The 24,383-nt window shown below is 26.9% G+C and overlaps 1 protein-coding gene across 1 annotated transcript in view; it reads left to right on the top strand.

The window, feature by feature from the left end:
• LOC143235774 (epithelial sodium channel subunit alpha-like) overlaps positions 1-22,108 on the top strand; it is a 104,138-nt gene extending 82,030 nt beyond the window's left edge. Inside the window, exon 4 of the mRNA XM_076473975.1 lies at positions 22,091-22,108. Coding sequence (XP_076330090.1) covers positions 22,091-22,108 — 18 coding nt within the window. The remainder of the gene's footprint in view (positions 1-22,090) is intronic.
• Positions 22,109-24,383: the final 2,275 nt, after the last annotated feature.

The raw sequence follows: 24,383 nt of genomic DNA, 5'->3' as shown, positions 1-24,383 counted from the left end.
AATAAAATGATCCTATAAAGAATAGAGAAATAAATAAAATGATCCTATAAAGACTAGAGAAATAAATAAAATGATCTCACTAAGACTAAAGAAATAAAAAATCATCCTATAAAGAGTAGAGATTAAAATAAAATAATCCTATAAAGAATAGAGAATGAAATAAAATGATCTTATAATGATTAGAGAATGAAATAAAATGATCTTATTAAGACCAGAGAAATAAATAAAATGATCTCACTAAGACTAAAGAAATAAATAAAATGATCTCACTAAGAGGAGAGAAATAAATGAAATAATCCTATAAAGACTAGAGAATGAAATAAAATGACCCCATAAAGATTAGAGAATGAAATAAAATGACCTCATTGAGACTAGAGATATAAATAAGATGATCCTATAAAGACTAGAGAATTAAATAAAATGATCTCATTAAGACTAGAGAATTAAATAAAATGATCTCATTAAGACTGGAGAAATAAATAAAATAATTTTATAAAGAATAGAGAATGAAATAACATGACCTCATTAAGACTAGAGAAATAAATAAATGATTCTATAATGATTAGAGAAGGGAAAAAATGATCTCATTGAGACTAGAGAAATAAATAAAGTGATCCTATAAAGGCTAGAGAATGAAATAAAATGATATCATTAAGACTAGAAAAATAAATAAAATGAGCTCACTAAGACTAGAGAAAAAAAAATGATCCTATAAAGACTAGAGAATGAAATAAAATGATCCTATAAAGATTAGAAAATAAAATAAAATGATCTCATTTAGACTACAGAAACAAAAAAAATGATCCTATAAAGACTAGTGAATGAAAAAATTGTCTCATTAACATTAGAAAAATAAATAAAATGGTCTCACTAACACTAGAGAAATAAATAAAAATGATCCTATGAGAACTTGTAAATGAAATGGAATTAAATCACTAAGACTAGAGAAATAAATAAAATGATCTCACTAAGACTAGAGAAATAAAAAAAACGATCCTATAAAGATAAGAGAATGAAATAAAATGATCCTATAATGACTAGAGAATGAATTAAAATGATCTCATTAAGACTAAAGAAATAAATAAAATGATCCTATGAGAACTTGTAAATCAAATGGAATTAATTCACTAAGAGTAGAGAAATAAATAAAATGATCCTATAAAGATTAGAGAAAAAAATAAAATGATCCTATAAAGATTAGAGAATGAAATAAAATGACCTAATTAAGCCAGAAAAATAAATAAAATGATCCTATAAAGATTAGAGAATGAAATAAAATGACCTAATTAAGCCTAGAAAAATAAATAAAATGATCCTATAAAGATTAGAGAATGAAATAAAATGATCCTAAGATTAGAGAATGAAATAAAATGATCTCATTAAGACTAGAGAAATAAAATGATCTCATTAAGACTAGAGAAATAAAATGATCTCATTAAGACTAGAGAAAAAAAATGATCTCATTAAGACTAGAGAAATAAAATGATCTTATAAAGACTAGAGAAATAAAATAATCTTATAAAGACTAGAGAAATAAAATGATCTTATAAAGACTAGAGAAATAAAAAAATAATCCTCTGAAGACTAGATATAAAATGATAACATTAAGACTAAAGAATGATATAAAATGATCTCACTAAGACCAGAGAAATAAATAAAATGATCTCACTAAGACCAGAGAAATAAATAAAATGATCCTATAAAGACTATAGAACGAAATAAAATGATCCTAAAAAGATAAGAGAATGAAATAAACTGATCCTAAAAAGATAAGAAAATGAAATAAAATGACTTCATTAAGACTAGGGAAATAAATAAAATGACTTCATTAAGTCTAGGGAAATAAATAAAATGATCCCATAAACCCTAGAGAATGAAATAAAATGATCTAATTAAGACAAGAGAAATAAATAAAATGATCCTATAAAGACTAGAGAAATAAATAAAATGATCTCATTAATACTCCTACGAAAAGTGGGGCCTAATAGGCCCCAGAGCAAATTGAAAGGTTATTAATATTAGGCTAATAATTTTGCATTTAAATGAAATTGAATTTAAATCCATTAATGAATGGATTAACGTGATTCTCACTGTCCCTATCTACTATCTAGCGAAACCACAGCCAGGGAAATGGGCTTGGAGAAATCACGACTAGAAACGTCTTTTCGTAGGAGTGTTAAGACTAGAGAAATAAATAAAATGATCTCACTAAGACTAAAGAAATAAAAAAATCATCCTATAAAGAGTAGAGATTAAAATAAAATAATCCTATAAAGAATAGAGAATGAAATAAAATAATCCTATAAAGAATAGAGAATGAAATAAAATGATCTTATAATGATTAGAGAATGAAATAAAATGATCTTATTAAGACCAGAGAAATAAATAAAATGATCTCACTAAAACTAGAGAAATAAATAAAATGGTCTCACTAAGACTAAAGAAATAAATAAAATGATCTCACTAAGAGAAGAGAAATAAATGAAATAATCTTATAAAGACTAAAGAATGAAATAAAATGATCCCATAAAGATTAGAGAATGAAATAAAATGACCTCATTAAGACTAGAGATATAAATAAAATGATCCTATAAAGACTAGAAAATTAAATAAAATGATCTCATTAAGACTGGAGAAATAAATAAAATAATTTTATAAAGAATAGAGAATGAAATAAAATGACCTCATTAAGACTAGAGAAATAAATAAAATGATTCTATAAAGATTAGAGAATGAAAAAAAATGATCTCATTGAGACTAGAGAAATAAATAAAATGATCCTATAAAGACTAGAGAATGAAATAAAATGATATCATTAAGACTAGAAAAATAAATAAAATGATCTCACTAAGACTAGAGAAAAAAATAAAATGATCCTATAAAGACTAGAGAATGAAATAAAATGATCCTATAAAGATTAGAGAATAAAATAAAATGATCTGATTTAGACTACAGAAATAAAAAAAATGATCCTATAAAGACTAGAGAATGAAAAAAAATTGTCTCATTAAGATTAGAAAAATAAATAAAATGATCTCACTAACACTAGAGAAATAAATAAAATGATCCTATGAGAACTTGTAAATGAAATGGAATTAAATCACTAAGACTAGAGAAATAAATAAAATGATCTCACTAAGACTAGAGAAATAAATAAAATGATCCTATAAAGATAAGAGAATGAAATAAAATGATCCTATAATGACTAGAGAATGAATTAAAATGATCTCATTAAGACTAAAGAAATAAATAAAATGATCCTATGAGAACTTGTAAATGAAATAAAATTAATTCACTAAGACTAGAGAAATAAATAAAATGATCCTATGAAGATTAGAGAATGAAATAAAATGACCTAATTAAGCCTAGAAAAATAAATAAAATGATCCTATAAAGATTAGAGAATGAAATAAAATGATCCTAAGATTAGAGAATGAAATAAAATGATCTCTTTAAGACTAGAGAAATAAAATGATCTTATAAAGACAAGAGAAATAAAATGATCTTATAAAGACTAGAGAAATAAAAAAAATAATCCTCTGAAGACTAGAGAATGATATAAAATGATAACATTAAGACTAAAGAATGATATAAAATGATCTCACTAAGACCAGAGAAATAAATAAAATGATCCTATAAAGACTATAGAACGAAATAAAATGATCCTAAAAAAGATAAGAGAATGAAATAAAATGACTTCATTAAGACTAGGGAAATAAATAAAATGACTTAATTAAGACTAGGGAAATAAATAAAATGACTTCATTAAGTCTAGGGAAATAAATAAAATGATCCCATAAACCCTAGAGAATGAAATAAAATGATCTCATTAAGACAAGAGAAATAAATAAAATGATCCTATAAAGACTAGAGAAATAAATAAAATGATCTCATTAAGACTCCTAGAAAAATGTAAATAAATAGGCCCCAGAGCAACTTGAAAGGTTATTAATATTAGGCTAATAATTTTGCATTTAAATAAAATTGAATTTAAATCCATTAATGAATGGATTAACGTGATTCTCACTGTCCCTACCTACTATCTAGCGAAACCACAGCCAGGGAAATGGGCTTGGAGAAATCAACGACTAGAAACATCTTTTCGTAGGAGTGTTAAGACTAGAGAAATAAATAAAATGATCTCACTAAGACTAAAGAAATAAAAAAATCATCCTATAAAGAGTAGAGATTAAAATAAAATAATCCTATAAAGAATAGAGAATGAAATAAAATAATCCTATAAAGAATAGAGAATGAAATAAAATGATCTTATAATGATTAGAGAATGAAATAAAATGATCTTATTAAGACCAGAGAAATAAATAAAATGATCTCACTAAAACTAGAGAAATAAATAAAATGGTCTCACTAAGACTAAAGAAATAAATAAAATGATCTCACTAAGAGAAGAGAAATAAATGAAATAATCTTATAAAGACTAAAGAATGAAATAAAATGATCCTATAAAGATTAGAGAATGAAATAAAATGACCTCATTGAGACTAGAGATATAAATAAGATGATCCTATAAAGACTAGAAAATTAAATAAAATGATCTCATTAAGACTGGAGAAATAAATAAAATAATTTTATAAAGAATAGAGAATGAAATAACATGACCTCATTAAGACTAGAGAAATAAATAAATGATTCTATAAAGATTAGAGAATGAAAAAAAATGATCTCATTGAGACTAGAGAAATAAATAAAGTGATCCTATAAAGACTAGAGAATGAAATAAAATGATATCATTAAGACTAGAAAAATAAATAAAATGAGCTCACTAAGACTAGAGAAAAAAATAAAATGATCCTATAAAGACTAGAGAATGAAATAAAATGATCCTATAAAGATTAGAGAATAAAATAAAATGATCTGATTTAGACTACAGAAATAAAAAAATGATCCTATAAAGACTAGTGAATGAAAAAAAATTGTCTCATTAAGATTAGAAAAATAAATAAAATGGTCTCACTAACACTAGAGAAATAAATAAAAATGATCCTATGAGAACTTGTAAATGAAATGGAATTAAATCACTAAGACTAGAGAAATAAATAAAATGATCTCACTAACACTAGAGAAATAAATAAAACGATCCTATAAAGATAAGAGAATGAAATAAAATGATCCTATAATGACTAGAGAATGAATTAAAATGATCTCATTAAGACTAAAGAAATAAATAAAATGATCCTATGAGAACTTGTAAATGAAATGGAATTAATTCACTAAGAGTAGAGAAATAAATAAAATGATCCTATGAAGATTAGAGAATGAAATAAAATGACCTAATTAAGCCTAGAAAAATAAATAAAATGATCCTATAAAGATTAGAGAATGAAATAAAATGATCCTAAGATTAGAGAATGAAATAAAATGATCTCTTTAAGACTAGAGAAATAAAATGATCTTATAAAGACAAGAGAAATAAAATGATCTTATAAAGACTAGAGAAATAAAAAAATAATCCTCTGAAGACTAGAGAATGATATAAAATGATAACATTAAGACTAAAGAATGATATAAAATGATCTCACTAAGACCAGAGAAATAAATAAAATGATCCTATAAAGACTATAGAACGAAATAAAATGATCCTAAAAGATAAGAGAATGAAATAAAATGACTTCATTAAGACTAGGAAATAAATAAAATGACTTAATTAAGACTAGGGAAATAAATAAAATGACTTCATTAAGTCTAGGGAAATAAATAAAATGATCCCATAAACCCTAGAGAATGAAATAAAATGATCTCATTAAGACAAGAGAAATAAATAAAATGATCCTATAAAGACTAGAGAAATAAATAAAATGATCTCATTAACACTCCTACGAAAAGTGGGGCCTAATAGGCCCCAGAGCAACTTGAAAGGTTATTAATATTAGGCTAATAATTTTGCATTTAAATAAAATTGAATTTAAATCCATTAATGAATGGATTAACGTGATTCTCACTGTCCCTACCTACTATCTAGCGAAACCACAGCCAGGGAAATGGGCTTGGAGAAATCACGACTAGAAACATCTTTTCGTAGGAGTGTTAAGACTAGAGAAATAAATAAAATGATCTCACTAAGACTAAAGAAATAAAAAAATCATCCTATAAAGAGTAGAGATTAAAATAAAATAATCCTATAAAGAATAGAGAATGAAATAAAATAATCCTATAAAGAATAGAGAATGAAATAAAATGATCTTATAATGATTAGAGAATGAAATAAAATGATCTTATTAAGACCAGAGAAATAAATAAAATGATCTCACTAAAACTAGAGAAATAAATAAAATGGTCTCACTAAGACTAAAGAAATAAATAAAATGATCTCACTAAGAGAAGAGAAATAAATGAAATAATCTTATAAAGACTAAAGAATGAAATAAAATGACCCCATAAAGATTAGAGAATGAAATAAAATGACCTCATTGAGACTAGAGATATAAATAAGATGATCCTATAAAGACTAGAAAATTAAATAAAATGATCTCATTAAGACTGGAGAAATAAATAAAATAATTTTATAAAGAATAGAGAATGAAATAACATGACCTCATTAAGACTAGAGAAATAAATAAATGATTCTATAAAGATTAGAGAATGAAAAAAAATGATCTCATTGAGACTAGAGAAATAAATAAAGTGATCCTATAAAGACTAGAGAATGAAATAAAATGATATCATTAAGACTAGAAAAATAAATAAAATGAGCTCACTAAGACTAGAGAAAAAAATAAAATGATCCTATAAAGACTAGAGAATGAAATAAAATGATCCTATAAAGATTAGAGAATAAAATAAAATGATCTGATTTAGACTACAGAAATAAAAAAATGATCCTATAAAGACTAGTGAATGAAAAAAATTGTCTCATTAAGATTAGAAAAATAAATAAAATGGTCTCACTAACACTAGAGAAATAAATAAAAATGATCCTATGAGAACTTGTAAATGAAATGGAATTAAATCACTAAGACTAGAGAAATAAATAAAATGATCTCACTAACACTAGAGAAATAAATAAAACGATCCTATAAAGATAAGAGAATGAAATAAAATGATCCTATAATGACTAGAGAATGAATTAAAATGATCTCATTAAGACTAAAGAAATAAATAAAATGATCCTATGAGAACTTGTAAATGAAATGGAATTAATTCACTAAGAGTAGAGAAATAAATAAAATGATCCTATGAAGATTAGAGAATGAAATAAAATGACCTAATTAAGCCTAGAAAAATAAATAAAATGATCCTATAAAGATTAGAGAATGAAATAAAATGATCCTAAGATTAGAGAATGAAATAAAATGATCTCTTTAAGACTAGAGAAATAAAATGATCTTATAAAGACAAGAGAAATAAAATGATCTTATAAAGACTAGAGAAATAAAAAAATAATCCTCTGAAGACTAGAGAATGATATAAAATGATAACATTAAGACTAAAGAATGATATAAAATGATCTCACTAAGACCAGAGAAATAAATAAAATGATCCTATAAAGACTATAGAACGAAATAAAATGATCCTAAAAAGATAAGAGAATGAAATAAAATGACTTCATTAAGACTAGGGAAATAAATAAAATGACTTAATTAAGACTAGGGAAATAAATAAAATGACTTCATTAAGTCTAGGGAAATAAATAAAATGATCCCATAAACCCTAGAGAATGAAATAAAATGATCTCATTAAGACAAGAGAAATAAATAAAATGATCCTATAAAGACTAGAGAAATAAATAAAATGATCTCATTAACACTCCTACGAAAAGTGGGGCCTAATAGGCCCCAGAGCAACTTGAAAGGTTATTAATATTAGGCTAATAATTTTGCATTTAAATAAAATTGAATTTAAATCCATTAATGAATGGATTAACGTGATTCTCACTGTCCCTACCTACTATCTAGCGAAACCACAGCCAGGGAAATGGGCTTGGAGAAATCACGACTAGAAACGTCTTTTCCTAGGAGTGTTAAGACTAGAGAAATAAATAAAATGATCTCACTAAGACTAAAGAAATAAAAAAATCATCCTATAAAGAGTAGAGATTAAAATAAAATAATCCTATAAAGAATAGAGAATGAAATAAAATAATCCTATAAAGAATAGAGAATGAAATAAATGAACTTATAAGAATTAGAGAATGAAATAAAATGATCTTATTAAGACCAGAGAAATAAATAAAATGATCTCACTAAAACTAAAGAAATAAATAAAATGATCTCACTAAGACTAGAGAATGAAATAAAATGATCTCACTAAGAGAGAGAAATAAATAAAATAATCCTATAAAGACTAGAGAATGAAATAAAATGACCTCATTGAGACTAGAGATATAAATAAGATGATCCTATAAAGACTGGAGAAATAAATAAAATGATTTTATAAAGAATAGAGAATGAAATAAAATGAACTCATTAAGACTAGAGAAATAAATAAATGATTCTATAAAGATTAGAGAATGAAATAAAATGATCTCATTGAGACTAGAGAAATAAATAAAGTGATCCTATAAAGACTAGAGAATGAAATAAAATGATATCATTAAGACTAGAGAAAAAAAATAAAATGATCCTATAAAGACTAGAGAATGAAATAAAATGATCCTATAAAGATTAGAGAATAAAATAAAATGATCTCATTTAGACTACAGAAATAAATAAAATAACCCTATAAAGACTAGAGAATGAAGAAAATGATCTCATTAAGATTAGAGAAATAAATAAAATTGTCTCACTAACACTAGAGAAATAAATAAAATGATCCTATAAAGACTAGAGAATGAAATAAATTAATCTCACTAAGACGAGGGAAATAAATAAAATGATCTCACTAAAACCAGGGAAATAAATAAAATGATCTCACTTAGACTAGAGAAATAAATAAAATGATCTCACTTAGACTAGAGAAATAAATAAAATGATCCTATAAAGACTAGAGAATGAAATAGAATGATCCTATAAAGATTAGAGAATGAAATAAAATGATCTCATTGAGATTAGGGAAATAAAAAAAATGATCTCACAAAGAAAAGAGAAATAAATAAAATGATCTCACTAAGACTAGACAAATAAATCAAATGATCTCATTGAGACTAGAGAAATAAATAAAATTATCTCACTAAGACTAGACAAATAAATAAAATGATTTCATTAAGACTAGAGAAATAAATAAAATTATCTCATTAAGACCATAGAAATAAATAAAATGATCTCACTAAGACAAGAGAAATTAATAAAATGATCCTATAAAGACTAGAGAATGAAATAAAAGGATCTCATTAAAACTAGAGAAATAAATAAAATGATCCTATTAAGACTAGAGAATGAAATAAAATGATCCTATAATGATTAGAGAATAAAATAAAATGATCTCATTAAGACTAGGGAACTAAAAAAATGATCCTATAAAGACTAGAGAATGAAATAAAATGATCTCATTAAGACTAAAGATATAAAAAAATGATCCAATAAAAACTAGAGAATGAAATAAAATGATCTCATTATGACTAGAGAAATAAATAAAATGATCTCACTAAGACTAGAGAAATAAATAAAATGATCTCACTAAGACTAGAGAAATAAATAAAATGATCTCACTAAGAGGAGAGAAATATATAAAATAATCCTATAAAGACTAGAGAATGAAATAAAATAACCTCATTGAGACTAGAGATAAATAAGATGATCCTTATAAGACTAGAGAATGAAATAAAATGATCCTATAATGATTAGAGAATGAAATAAAATGATCTCATTAAGATTAGGGAAATAAAAAAATGATCTCACAAAGAAAAGAGAAATAAATAAAATGATCTCACTAAGACTAGACAAATAAATAAAATAATCTCATTGAGACTAGAGAAATAAATAAAATTATCTCACTAAGACTAGACAAATAAATAAAATGATCTCATTAAGACCATAGAAATAAATAAAATGAGCTCACTAAGACTAGAGAAAAAAATAAAATGATCCTATAAAGACTAGAGAATGAAATAAAATGATCCTATAAAGATTAGAGAATAAAATAAAATGATCTGATTTAGACTACAGAAATAAAAAAATGATCCTATAAAGACTAGTGAATGAAAAAAATTGTCTCATTAAGATTAGAAAAATAAATAAAATGGTCTCACTAACACTAGAGAAATAAATAAAAATGATCCTATGAGAACTTGTAAATGAAATGGAATTAAATCACTAAGACTAGAGAAATAAATAAAATGATCTCACTAACACTAGAGAAATAAATAAAACGATCCTATAAAGATAAGAGAATGAAATAAAATGATCCTATAATGACTAGAGAATGAATTAAAATGATCTCATTAAGACTAAAGAAATAAATAAAATGATCCTATGAGAACTTGTAAATGAAATGGAATTAATTCACTAAGAGTAGAGAAATAAATAAAATGATCCTATGAAGATTAGAGAATGAAATAAAATGACCTAATTAAGCCTAGAAAAATAAATAAAATGATCCTATAAAGATTAGAGAATGAAATAAAATGATCCTAAGATTAGAGAATGAAATAAAATGATCTCTTTAAGACTAGAGAAATAAAATGATCTTATAAAGACAAGAGAAATAAAATGATCTTATAAAGACTAGAGAAATAAAAAAAATAATCCTCTGAAGACTAGAGAATGATATAAAATGATAACATTAAGACTAAAGAATGATATAAAATGATCTCACTAAGACCAGAGAAATAAATAAAATGATCCTATAAAGACTATAGAACGAAATAAAATGATCCTAAAAAGATAAGAGAATGAAATAAAATGACTTCATTAAGACTAGGGAAATAAATAAAATGACTTAATTAAGACTAGGGAAATAAATAAAATGACTTCATTAAGTCTAGGGAAATAAATAAAATGATCCCATAAACCCTAGAGAATGAAATAAAATGATCTCATTAAGACAAGAGAAATAAATAAAATGATCCTATAAAGACTAGAGAAATAAATAAAATGATCTCATTAACACTCCTACGAAAGTGGGGCCTAATAGGCCCCAGAGCAACTTGAAAGGTTATTAATATTAGGCTAATAATTTTGCATTTAAATAAAATTGAATTTAAATCCATTAATGAATGGATTAACGTGATTCTCACTGTCCCTACCTACTATCTAGCGAAACCACAGCCAGGGAAATGGGCTTGGAGAAATCACGACTAGAAACATCTTTTCGTAGGAGTGTTAAGACTAGAGAAATAAATAAAATGATCTCACTAAGACTAAAGAAATAAAAAAATCATCCTATAAAGAGTAGAGATTAAAATAAAATAATCCTATAAAGAATAGAGAATGAAATAAAATAATCCTATAAAGAATAGAGAATGAAATAAAATGATCTTATAATGATTAGAGAATGAAATAAAATGATCTTATTAAGACCAGAGAAATAAATAAAATGATCTCACTAAAACTAGAGAAATAAATAAAATGGTCTCACTAAGACTAAAGAAATAAATAAAATGATCTCACTAAGAGAAGAGAAATAAATGAAATAATCTTATAAAGACTAAAGAATGAAATAAAATGACCCCATAAAGATTAGAGAATGAAATAAAATGACCTCATTGAGACTAGAGATATAAATAAGATGATCCTATAAAGACTAGAAAATTAAATAAAATGATCTCATTAAGACTGGAGAAATAAATAAAATAATTTTATAAAGAATAGAGAATGAAATAACATGACCTCATTAAGACTAGAGAAATAAATAAATGATTCTATAAAGATTAGAGAATGAAAAAAAATGATCTCATTGAGACTAGAGAAATAAATAAAGTGATCCTATAAAGACTAGAGAATGAAATAAAATGATATCATTAAGACTAGAAAAATAAATAAAATGAGCTCACTAAGACTAGAGAAAAAAATAAAATGATCCTATAAAGACTAGAGAATGAAATAAAATGATCCTATAAAGATTAGAGAATAAAATAAAATGATCTGATTTAGACTACAGAAATAAAAAAATGATCCTATAAAGACTAGTGAATGAAAAAAATTGTCTCATTAAGATTAGAAAAATAAATAAAATGGTCTCACTAACACTAGAGAAATAAATAAAAATGATCCTATGAGAACTTGTAAATGAAATGGAATTAAATCACTAAGACTAGAGAAATAAATAAAATGATCTCACTAACACTAGAGAAATAAATAAAACGATCCTATAAAGATAAGAGAATGAAATAAAATGATCCTATAATGACTAGAGAATGAATTAAAATGATCTCATTAAGACTAAAGAAATAAATAAAATGATCCTATGAGAACTTGTAAATGAAATGGAATTAATTCACTAAGAGTAGAGAAATAAATAAAATGATCCTATGAAGATTAGAGAATGAAATAAAATGACCTAATTAAGCCTAGAAAAATAAATAAAATGATCCTATAAAGATTAGAGAATGAAATAAAATGATCCTAAGATTAGAGAATGAAATAAAATGATCTCTTTAAGACTAGAGAAATAAAATGATCTTATAAAGACAAGAGAAATAAAATGATCTTATAAAGACTAGAGAAATAAAAAAATAATCCTCTGAAGACTAGAGAATGATATAAAATGATAACATTAAGACTAAAGAATGATATAAAATGATCTCACTAAGACCAGAGAAATAAATAAAATGATCCTATAAAGACTATAGAACGAAATAAAATGATCCTAAAAAGATAAGAGAATGAAATAAAATGACTTCATTAAGACTAGGGAAATAAATAAAATGACTTAATTAAGACTAGGGAAATAAATAAAATGACTTCATTAAGTCTAGGAAATAAATAAAATGATCCCATAAACCCTAGAGAATGAAATAAAATGATCTCATTAAGACAAGAGAAATAAATAAAATGATCCTATAAAGACTAGAGAAATAAATAAAATGATCTCATTAACACTCCTATGAAAAGTGGGGCCTAATAGGCCCCAGAGCAACTTGAAAGGTTATTAATATTAGGCTAATAATTTTGCATTTAAATAAAATTGAATTTAAATCCATTAATGAATGGATTAACGTGATTCTCACTGTCCCTACCTACTATCTAGCGAAACCACAGCCAGGGAAATGGGCTTGGAGAAATCACGACTAGAAACGTCTTTTCCTAGGAGTGTTAAGACTAGAGAAATAAATAAAATGATCTCACTAAGACTAAAGAAATAAAAAAATCATCCTATAAAGAGTAGAGATTAAAATAAAATAATCCTATAAAGAATAGAGAATGAAATAAAATAATCCTATAAAGAATAGAGAATGAAATAAATGAACTTATAAGAATTAGAGAATGAAATAAAATGATCTTATTAAGACCAGAGAAATAAATAAAATGATCTCACTAAAACTAAAGAAATAAATAAAATGATCTCACTAAGACTAGAGAATGAAATTAAATGATCTCACTAAGAGGAGAGAAATAAATAAAATAATCCTATAAAGACTAGAGAATGAAATAAAATGACCTCATTGAGACTAGAGATATAAATAAGATGATCCTATAAAGACTGGAGAAATAAATAAAATGATTTTATAAAGAATAGAGAATGAAATAACATGAACTCATTAAGACTAGAGAAATAAATAAATGATTCTATAAAGATTAGAGAATGAAACAAAATTGATCTCATTGAGACTAGAGAAATAAATAAAGTGATCCTATAAAGACTAGAGAATGAAATAAAATGATATCATTAAGACTAGAGAAAAAAATAAAATGATCCTATAAAGACTAGAGAATGAAATAAAATGATCCTATAAAGATTAGAGAATAAAATAAAATGATCTCATTTAGACTACAGAAATAAATAAAATAACCCTATAAAGACTAGAGAATGAAGAAAATGATCTCATTAAGATTAGAGAAATAAATAAAATTGTCTCACTAACACTAGAGAAATAAATAAAATGATCCTATAAAGACTAGAGAATGAAATAAATTAATCTCACTAAGACGAGGGAAATAAATAAAATGATCTCACTAAAACCAGGGAAATAAATAAAATGATCTCACTTAGACTAGAGAAATAAATAAAATGATCTCACTTAGACTAGAGAAATAAATAAAATGATCCTATAAAGACTAGAGAATGAAATAGAATGATCCTATAAAGATTAGAGAATGAAATAAAATGATCTCATTGAGATTAGGGAAATAAAAAAAATGATCTCACAAAGAAAAGAGAAATAAATAAAATGATCTCACTAAGACTAGACAAATAAATCAAATGATCTCATTGAGACTAGAGAAATAAATAAAATTATCTCACTAAGACTAGACAAATAAATAAAATGATTTCATTAAGACTAGAGAAATAAATAAAATTATCTCATTAAGACCATAGAAATAAATAAAATGATCTCACTAAGACAAGAGAAATTAATAAAATGATCCTATAAAGACTAGAGAATGAAATAAAAGGATCTCATTAAAACTAGAGAAATAAATAAAATGATCCTATTAAGACTAGAGAATGAAATAAAATGATCCTATAATGATTAGAGAATAAAATAAAATGATCTCATTAAGACTAGGGAACTAAAAAAATGATCCTATAAAGACTAGAGAATGAAATAAAATGATCTCATTAAGACTAAAGATATAAAAAAATGATCCAATAAAAACTAGAGAATGAAATAAAATGATCTCATTATGACTAGAGAAATAAATAAAATGATCTCACTAAGACTAGAGAAATAAATAAAATGATCTCACTAAGACTAGAGAAATAAATAAAATGATCTCACTAAGAGGAGAGAAATATATAAAATAATCCTATAAAGACTAGAGAATGAAATAAAATAACCTCATTGAGACTAGAGATAAATAAGATGATCCTTATAAGACTAGAGAATGAAATAAAATGATCCTATAATGATTAGAGAATGAAATAAAATGATCTCATTAAGATTAGGGAAATAAAAAAATGATCTCACAAAGAAAAGAGAAATAAATAAAATGATCTCACTAAGACTAGACAAATAAATAAAATAATCTCATTGAGACTAGAGAAATAAATAAAATTATCTCACTAAGACTAGACAAATAAATAAAATGATCTCATTAAGACTAGAGAATGAAATAAAATGATCCTATAAAGATTAGAGAATAAAATAAAATGATCTCATTTAGACTACAGAAATAAATAAAATGATCCTATAAAGACTAGAGAATGAAAAAAATTATCTCATTAAGATTAGAGAAATAAATAAAATGGTCTCATTAAGACTAGGGAACTAAAAATGATCCTATAAAGACTAGAGAATGAAATAAAATGATCTCATTAAGACTAGAGATATAAAAAAATAATCCTATAAAGAGTAAAGAATGAAATAAAATGATCCTATAAAGATTAGAGAATGAAATAAAATGACCTCATTGAGACTAGAGTTATAAATAAGATGATCCTATAAAGACTAGAGAATTAAATAAAATGATCTCATTAAGACTAGAGAAATAAATAAAATGATCCTATAAATACTAGAGACTGAAATAACATGACCTCATTAAGACTAGAGAAATAAATAAATGATCCTATAAAGATTAGAGAATGAAATAAAATGATCTCATTAAGACTAGAGAAATAAATAGTGATCCTATAAAGACTAGAGGATGAAATAAAATGATCTCATTAAGACTAGAAAAATAAATAAAATGATCTCACTAAGACTAGAGAAAAAAATAAAATGATGTCACTAAGACAAGAGAAATAAATAAAATGATCTCGCTAAGACTAGAAAAATAAATAAAATGATCCTATAAAGACTAGAGAATGAAATAAAATGATCTATAAAGACTAGAGAATAAAATAAAATGATATCATTTAGACTACAGAAATAAATAAAATGACCCTTAAAAAACTAGAGAATGAAGAAAATGATCTCATTAAGATTAGAGAAATAAATAAAATTGTCTCACTAACATTAGAGAAATAAATAAAATGATCCTATAAAGACTAGAGAATGAAATAAAATGATCTCACTAAGACGAGGGAAATAAATAAAATGATCTCACTAAGACTAGAGAATGAAATAAAATTATCCTATAAAGACTAGAAAATGAAATAAAATGATCTCACAAAGAAAAGAGAAATAAATAAAATGATTTCACTAAGACTAGACAAATAAATAAAATGATCTCACTAAGACCAGAGAAATAAATAAAATGATCTCACTTAGACTAGAGAAATAAATAAAATGATCCTATAAAGACTAGAGAATGAAATAAAATGATCCTATAAAGATTAGAGAATGAAATAAAATGATCTCATTAAGACTTAAGAAATAAAAAAATGATCCTGTAAAGAGTAGAGATTAAAATAAAATGATCCTATAAAGAATGGAGAATGAAATAAAATGATCCTATAATGATTAGAGAATGAAATAAAATGATCTCATTGCGATTAGGGAAATAAAAAAATGATCTCACAAAGAAAAGAGAAATAAATAAAATGATCTCACTAAGACTAGACAAATAAATAAAATGATCTCATTGAGACTAGAGAAATAAATAAAATTATCTCACTAAGACTAGACAAATAAATAAAATGATCTCATTAAGACTAGAGAAATAAATAAAATTATCTCATTAAGACCATAGAAATAAATAAAATGATCTCACTAAGACTAGAGAAATAAATAAAATGATCCTATAAAGACTAGAGAATGAAATAAAATGATCCTATAATGATTAGGGAATAAAATAATATGATCTCATTAAGACTAGGGAACTAAAAAAAATGATCCTATAAAGACTAGAGAATGAAATAAAATGATCTCATTAAGACTAGAGATATAAAAAAATGATCCAATAAAAACTAGAGAATGAAATAAAATGATCTCATTAAGACTAGAGATATAAAAAAATGATCCAATAAAAACTAGAGAATGAAATAAAATGATTTCATTAAGACTAGAGAAATAAATAAAATGATCTCACTAACACTATAGAAATAAATAAAAATGATCCTATGAGAACTAGTAAATGAAATGAAATTAAATCACTAAGACTAGAGAAATAAATAAAATGATCTCACTAAGACTAGAGAAATAAATAAAACGATCCTATAAAGACTAGAGAATGAAATAAAATGATCCTATAAAGATAAGAGAATGAAATAAAATGACCTTATTAAGACTAGAGAAATAAATAAAATGATCCTATAATGACCTGAGAATGAATTAAAATGATCTCATTAAGACTAGAGAAATAAATAAAATGATCCTATAAAGACTAGAGAATGAAATAAAATCATCTCATTAAGACTAGAGAAATAAATAAAATGATCCTATAAAGATTAGAGAATGAAATAAAATGATCTCATTAAGACTAGAGAAATAAATAAAATGATCTCACTGAGACTAGAGAAATAAATAAAATGATCCTATAAAGACTAGAGAATGAAATAAAGTGATCTCACTAAGACTAGAGAAAGAAACAAAATTCTTTCACCAAGACTAGAGAAAGAAACAAAATGATCCTAAAAAAACTGGAGAAAGAAACAAAATGATTCTACATAGATTAGAGAAAGAAATAAAATGATCTTATTCAGGCTAGAGAAAGAAACAAAATGATCAATAAAGTGATCTCATTAACACTAGAGAAATCAAAGCGTAGAATAATAAATGTTTGTGTCTTCACTATTACCTAATTAAACAGATACTGATAAATACGTATATGGCCAGCAATTGTACAGCAGTATGTCTTTGAATTTACATCTCTAGATCCCCGTTTCCGAAACCTCTGGTGGGCAGAGCACAGATAAAAGTTTGTGTAACTGTGTGCTTAATAATAAACAACAGTTTTCCTCAGAAGTATGTGGTTCATCTCTCTTTCCTTTGTTTTCACCAACTACTCAAGTAAATTAATACTAATATGTTCTTGTCCAGACTGTGAACCTTATCTTATTCGAAGCCTGCTTCACAATAGTTTGTTTGCTAACAACATCTTACATTTAGTTGTAAAAAAGTGAATAAATCCGTCACAAACCGGACTCATAGTTGAAGAAACTATTGTATGAGTTTGTTTGCCTCGGACTATTTTTCGTGGCGTTGGTAGAAAGAGCAATCAGAGCTTTAACATGGGAATAATATTAATACGATTTATTTCCTTGCCATAAAGCCACGTTTTTATGGTAACTGTTGTCAAGTTTATTTAACCTGTTACTATAAAGATCTGATAAGAACCTGGAGAACCCGAGGAAGACATTCGATATATTTTTGTAGAAATTTAATATTCGTTATTTTGGACTAGATTGTTTCTCACAATTACGTTTTTGAAAGAAACAGGCCTGTTAAAGATCAAATTTCGGAGAACCTTCCCCATAACACTACATAAGATATAGTGCAGATAACATATCGCAAATGAAAACTGGTGAAACAGACACACAACATGGTGAGTCGATCACGTTTACTTTTATCATCATCGGATTTGATCGTCAGTTTCACTTGCATGTTTTTTATTTTATCAATTTCAGTTGCTTCGTAACTAATAGAATAATATCAGAGTCGAAATCGTGACATTGTCATGATTCACTGTAACTAAATCAGAGCGAAACTGACAGCAGGAGTTTCTCTTCAAAGTTCGTTTTCTCTCCCTCGTGTTGAGGCAACGTGTTTCACTGTCCGTATATTAAACAGTGTATTAGAACTGTTTCTCCACCAATTAGCGATGTGCCGAGAATCTTGTGATGACATTAGAAGGATATGAAGGCTTCGTGCTATTTTTGAATGAGTGATTTAGTTTATCTTTCTTGGTTCACCTGGTTTTGTATCCAAAATTAAATCACAGTGGTTTTAAAATCATTTTGATTCTGCAAGAGTGCCTTCCTATGTTCTTTTTCACTTTTCAACAGTGTTACAACACTATGAAAGACACTGCTACTAGTTATAGTACTCTAGAAGATATTACTACTTTCAACAACACTCTAGAAAGTGCTGCTACTTGTTACAACACTTCAATATACTGTTACTTGTTACAACGCTCTGTAAGATGCTGTCTCTCCTCAAATCTAATATTAAACAACTGTGACAACACTATAGTAGACAATACCAGTCGTTGTACATGAATCTGTTAGTGGACCTCAGCAGCAAGTCTAATTAGGTTTCGATATTCGCGGTGGACTCAACTGAAATAGCTTACTGTATAACTTTGCGCTTAACAACAAAGAAGAAATTAAATAAAAAACCCACACACGTACACAGCCACCTATAAACAGATTATGAGTAGAATTTGAAGCTTTAAATCACGTTAGGGTTAGCAAACAAGCTTCTGATTGAGTATTTTTCATAAACAAATGTAACGTTTATAAACTCTAAATTGCCGTGATTTTAGATTACACTAATGCTTCATAAAAACAGAGGTGTGTTAAATATTTTATACAAAAAACAAAATTTGTTGTTACTTCCCTTAAAGAACTCCATAGTTCAATTCCTGTACCTTTCATAAATATTTGTTCTGTAGCTACACCATTTGAAAATGTTGTGAGGTCTTCTGATAAAATCAGAGTACTATTTTACCTTCTTGTGTAAAACAGCCTTATAAACATGCGCCATCTGCTAAGTGTATTCTTAGGCTTTTATCCTAATTCATAGCCATCTGGCCCATATGGCCAAGCGTGTTTAGGCGTGCGACTCGTAATCTGAGGGTCGCGGGTTTGCATCCCCGTGGCGCCAAACATGCTCGCCCTTTAAGCCGTGGGGGCGTTATAATGGGACGGTCAATCCCACTATTCCTTGGTAAAAGAGTAGCCCAAGAGATGGTGGTGGATGGTGATGACTAGCTGCCTTCCCTCTAGTCTTACACTACTAAATTAGGGACGGCTAACACAGATAGCTCTCGAGTAGCTTTGTGCGAAATTCAAAAAGCAAACAAACAAACATAGCCATCTAGCGTCTGTACCAAACAACTGGTGACTGTCAAATGTTTCCTAGTATAATATCGTGTCAAGTTTACAGACGGACGTATCGTGTTTACAGACAACCAACTGCCTTTAGTCTCACTAAATATCGTATTTACAAACAGAAGTATAGATAAGTCAAAACAATTAAATATTTTGAAAGTTGTTGGTCATTACGTCAGAAAGGTTTGTTTGTTTTGAATTTCGCAGAAAACTACTCGAGGACTATTTGCCCTAGTCGTTCCTAAATTAGCAGTGTAAAACAGCCAGTCATCACCATCCACCGCCAACTCTTGGGCTACTCTTCTACAACGAATAGTGAGATTGACTGTCACATTATAACGCTCTCACAGCTGAAAGGGCGAGCATGTTTGGCGCGACGGGAATGCGAACCCGCGACCCTCACATTACGAGTCGCACGCTTTAACACGCTTGGCCATGCCGGGCCTCACTATTTAGAGGGCCTCAAGCTATGACTATAAATGTATTGTACGTATGGATCCTCTATAAGTTGAAAAGCCTAGGACCAATATAACCCTTAATAAGGCCTTGCCCCTCCTTTTAATTACCAGACAACCACCCTGGCTTCCAGGTAATCTTAAAAACTTTAGGACAATGCTGAAATGCGATGTTCGATTCCACGTGGTGGACAAGATTGCAAAGTTTTCTTCTTCACTTTGTTACCTTTTACTCCAAGTGTCTGAGAAATGAAGGCAAACGTTTAAAATTAATCAGGAAGGCGGGTTATCAAAACAACACTTTCCTTGATGTTTGAAGAAGAAAAAAAATACTGAAAATATCTTGAACGTAAGACTTGATAACTAACTCAAGATTTAGTGAAGCCTATAATGAAATTAGAACACGAGGATTTTAACAACATTAGGATATTACTTATATATATATATATATGTTGCTTCTTTCCCCCCACCCCTAAAAAATGTTTTTGAATTTAACTTTTTGCGTCAGACTTTCTTACGTAAAATAATTTTATGAAGTAAAATATTGCCTTGAAGAAATTAGTTGTGATAACTTTAGTTAATTTAAAACTCCAGAACGTCGATTGAAATCTTATTATTACAAAGGGAAAGTCTAAAAAAATCGTTAAACAATCACAAACGAGATTTGTTTCTCATAAATTCCTTAGTTAGTGTTTATATTAAGGATTTAATACAAAATTCTGAGTTGCTTGAGTTAAAAAAATGTTGAGTATGCGATATTAGTAAGTTACCTGACAATCACAGAAGATATATACTGACGGTGGTACGGAATGTATCAGAACTTACCTTTTGACATTACTTGGCACTGAAACTTCATTTTTTATTGTTCGGACGGAAAATATTCATATTATGATCAGATCTGGGATTTAGAATTTTCTTTAACCTAATAACAATAGAAAAGAACAGAATGTGGATTAACTTGGGGTATTAGAACCATTCAAAAAGAGACCTGCAAGAAATCAGACATAAATTAAGACGTGTTGTAAAAGGTGAAAATCCAAGAGTCAAGCCATCTAGAAATGCATTATAAGTTATGTACTTATATTCCTCAATAACATATCTGTTCAACGTTCGCGTACCTAAATCAACTGAAGAATGAAATAGATATTCATGCTATTCTATAAGAGACATAGCTATTAAGTTGTGAGCCGTAGCACAACTGGACTTCTATTTATGTATTATTTTACTGTCGAAATTAGCGCTAGAAATTGTCACCCTTGTATACTAGATGTCTTATGGAATGCCAGCAAAACAGCCCTTGCAACATAAACTACATTACAAAGCTATTGTAAAAATGCGTAGTCATCGGACAGAGCATATTCTGGACTGGTGACATATACTGTAACGACCTGATAAGACTACAAAATCGTTTTAGAACATTGTAATAAATTCCAGTCAAAGCAAGTTACCTACTAAGATCAAAAATATAAATAAACCCACTAATGAGTATAGTTAATTATATTGCGTCATTCTTAAAAACATTATAATTATTTTTATTTATTTATTGGGATACTCTCGCTGTTAAAAGTATTTTTGGCCGAAGTCCCAGTAATATCTTACAAGGTTGAGCCAGCCTAGAATGATGAAAGTGTGGCTAAGATGTATTTTTTCACATTTTAGAAAGTAAAGTATATCAAAAGTTTTTAAAAATTATTTCCCTTCTTCAGGAGGAAGCTATGTACTGACAGTGCATAGTTAAGAAAATATTTTTTATTTCATCTTTTAAAAAAGGTCGTTTACTTTTATTTACGTATGCCATAATGGTGGACTAAATAATACATGAATATTATGTCGTAAACTCAAGCTACTCTGTATTTTCGTTTCAGTATTCACTTTGTTAAATGGAACGTTCAACTCATGTAGACATCCAGTACTCTACGTTTAATCACCACTAAGACCCAGACGAGCTAGAGATTAACCAGGATTTAAATTTCAACAAATTTATTATTCTTGAAGTGCAAGAAAACTTTCATAGTCTTCTTCGACTTTCCCTAGAATCCTTAATAGAAAATTCAATATGTAAATGAAAACAAAGCTCGTCAAAAGAGATACATACAACACTAGAAAGTTGTGATGAATTATAACTGAACATCAAAGAAAATGAAATAAGATTTCTTCCTTATTTGTAGACTTCCAAAGATGAAATTTGAATCCTTTGTGAACTTATGAGAATTAGAACGAATGGAAATAGAAGTAAAATAACTGAATGAACTTTCTTTTTTTCGAATCGTGGTTATTAGAAACTTGCATGAGTATGGTTAGTTTAGGTTTATAAAGAACTAAGCGTCCATGAGTAGAGATAAAATACAAATTTACTCTGTTTTCTAGCACAACACTGTTTACCAGTTCTAGTTCTTTTAAAATAAAACCTCATGACACTTCATTCTTTCTCTTTTCTTTTTATTTTAGAACAATCAAAATATTGTCAAAACAGATTATTCAGCTCTGTAAACTGATGTAAAAACATTTTCTAGGTTTTGCTTTATGCTAAGCCTACTTTGCTTTTCCATACTATCGGTTTTGTTGTTAGTTGTTAAGTACAATTTATGCTTTAAATATATACTCAAAGTCGTGCTTGACTCTTGTACAGGGGAACAATACCAAGATTGATATTAAACTTACCAAATATACGATTATTTTTAATTTTTTCAAATTTTACCTTTAGACTCGGCATACTTAAGTGTCTGACAGTTAGGCCAGTCAGTGGCTCAGTGATAAGTTTGAAGATTTATCACGTTAAAAAACAGGAGGCACAACAATGGTAGTTTACTAAATATGAAAGAAAAATTTTAACAGTTTATCCTTAAGTAGAGTTTCGTAAACTGAAACTGTGAAATAAACAAAAAAGCTTTACTTCGATAACAATTTAAACTTATATATCAGCATTTAAAGCTTGACATATTCCCTTATATATATATGTAATAAACACTATCTAGGTAAATTGTTAATTTTGAAATAAAATATACGAGGAATAATTCGAAATAAATAAAATTAAAATGTTAAATAAAAGTAATGAGGAAATATAGTTATAACTTTTAAGCCTGAATAGCCTTAACCAATACCCAGTGATATTTAACTTAAAACGGTTAAACCTGATAAAACACTTACTTTGCTGATTTGATTAGATTTAATAAGTGAGTGAGTTGAAAACCATATCCTGGGAATACTCAGTATTTCTGAAATTAATAACTTATACTTGACTCAGCGGCTCCTTCAAATTAGGCTGCTTCGGTTATCTTGTAAACAGTCTTTCTGCAACTACAAGTTGAACACGTTTCCTTTAACCTATCAGTTTTGCTTTAGAATTTCTGTTCTGCGTGAGCCATATCAGTATTGTCTTTTTAATTTGTAGACGGAGCTGTAAAAAAGCTCGTTGACGCGTGAAGTATGAATTATTACTTTAGTGTGTTTTTATGTTAATCTCTGTATACACTAGTGAAGTTGTATATGTTACTACAGCTTAATAAATAAATACATTATTGTCTCCTTATATTTATCTGAATAAATTTCAGAGAAGAATTTGTCTACCATAATCATAATAATAATAAAAAACAATTAAACACTTTTAATACACTTTAAAACCGTATAAAATCATCAAAAATAATTATACATTAATTATTATCATTGTTCCTACAAGCTTGTTTTGTTCTCGTGATCAGCTATTTCTGATCCTAGCGTCCAACACCATCTATACACACAACACCTTACATTATCATCTCTTCCAAGTTACATCCTTCATTATCTTTATCTTTCACACTCTACCTTACATCATCATCTCTCCCAGGTTACATCCTTCATTATCTTTATCTTTCAAACTCTACCTTACATCATCATCTCTCCCAGGCTACATCCTTCAATATCTTTATCATTCACACTACACCTATTTACGTCATCATCTCTCCTGTAGGCTACATCCTTCATTATCTTTTATCTTTCACACTATACTTTTACATCATCATC

Source organism: Tachypleus tridentatus, chromosome 12 (assembly GCF_004210375.1).
Source record: "Tachypleus tridentatus isolate NWPU-2018 chromosome 12, ASM421037v1, whole genome shotgun sequence".
Classification (NCBI taxonomy): domain Eukaryota; kingdom Metazoa; phylum Arthropoda; class Merostomata; order Xiphosura; family Limulidae; genus Tachypleus; species Tachypleus tridentatus.
Note: the sequence above shows the minus strand (reverse complement) of the source record. Positions and strands in the feature narration are given on the sequence as shown.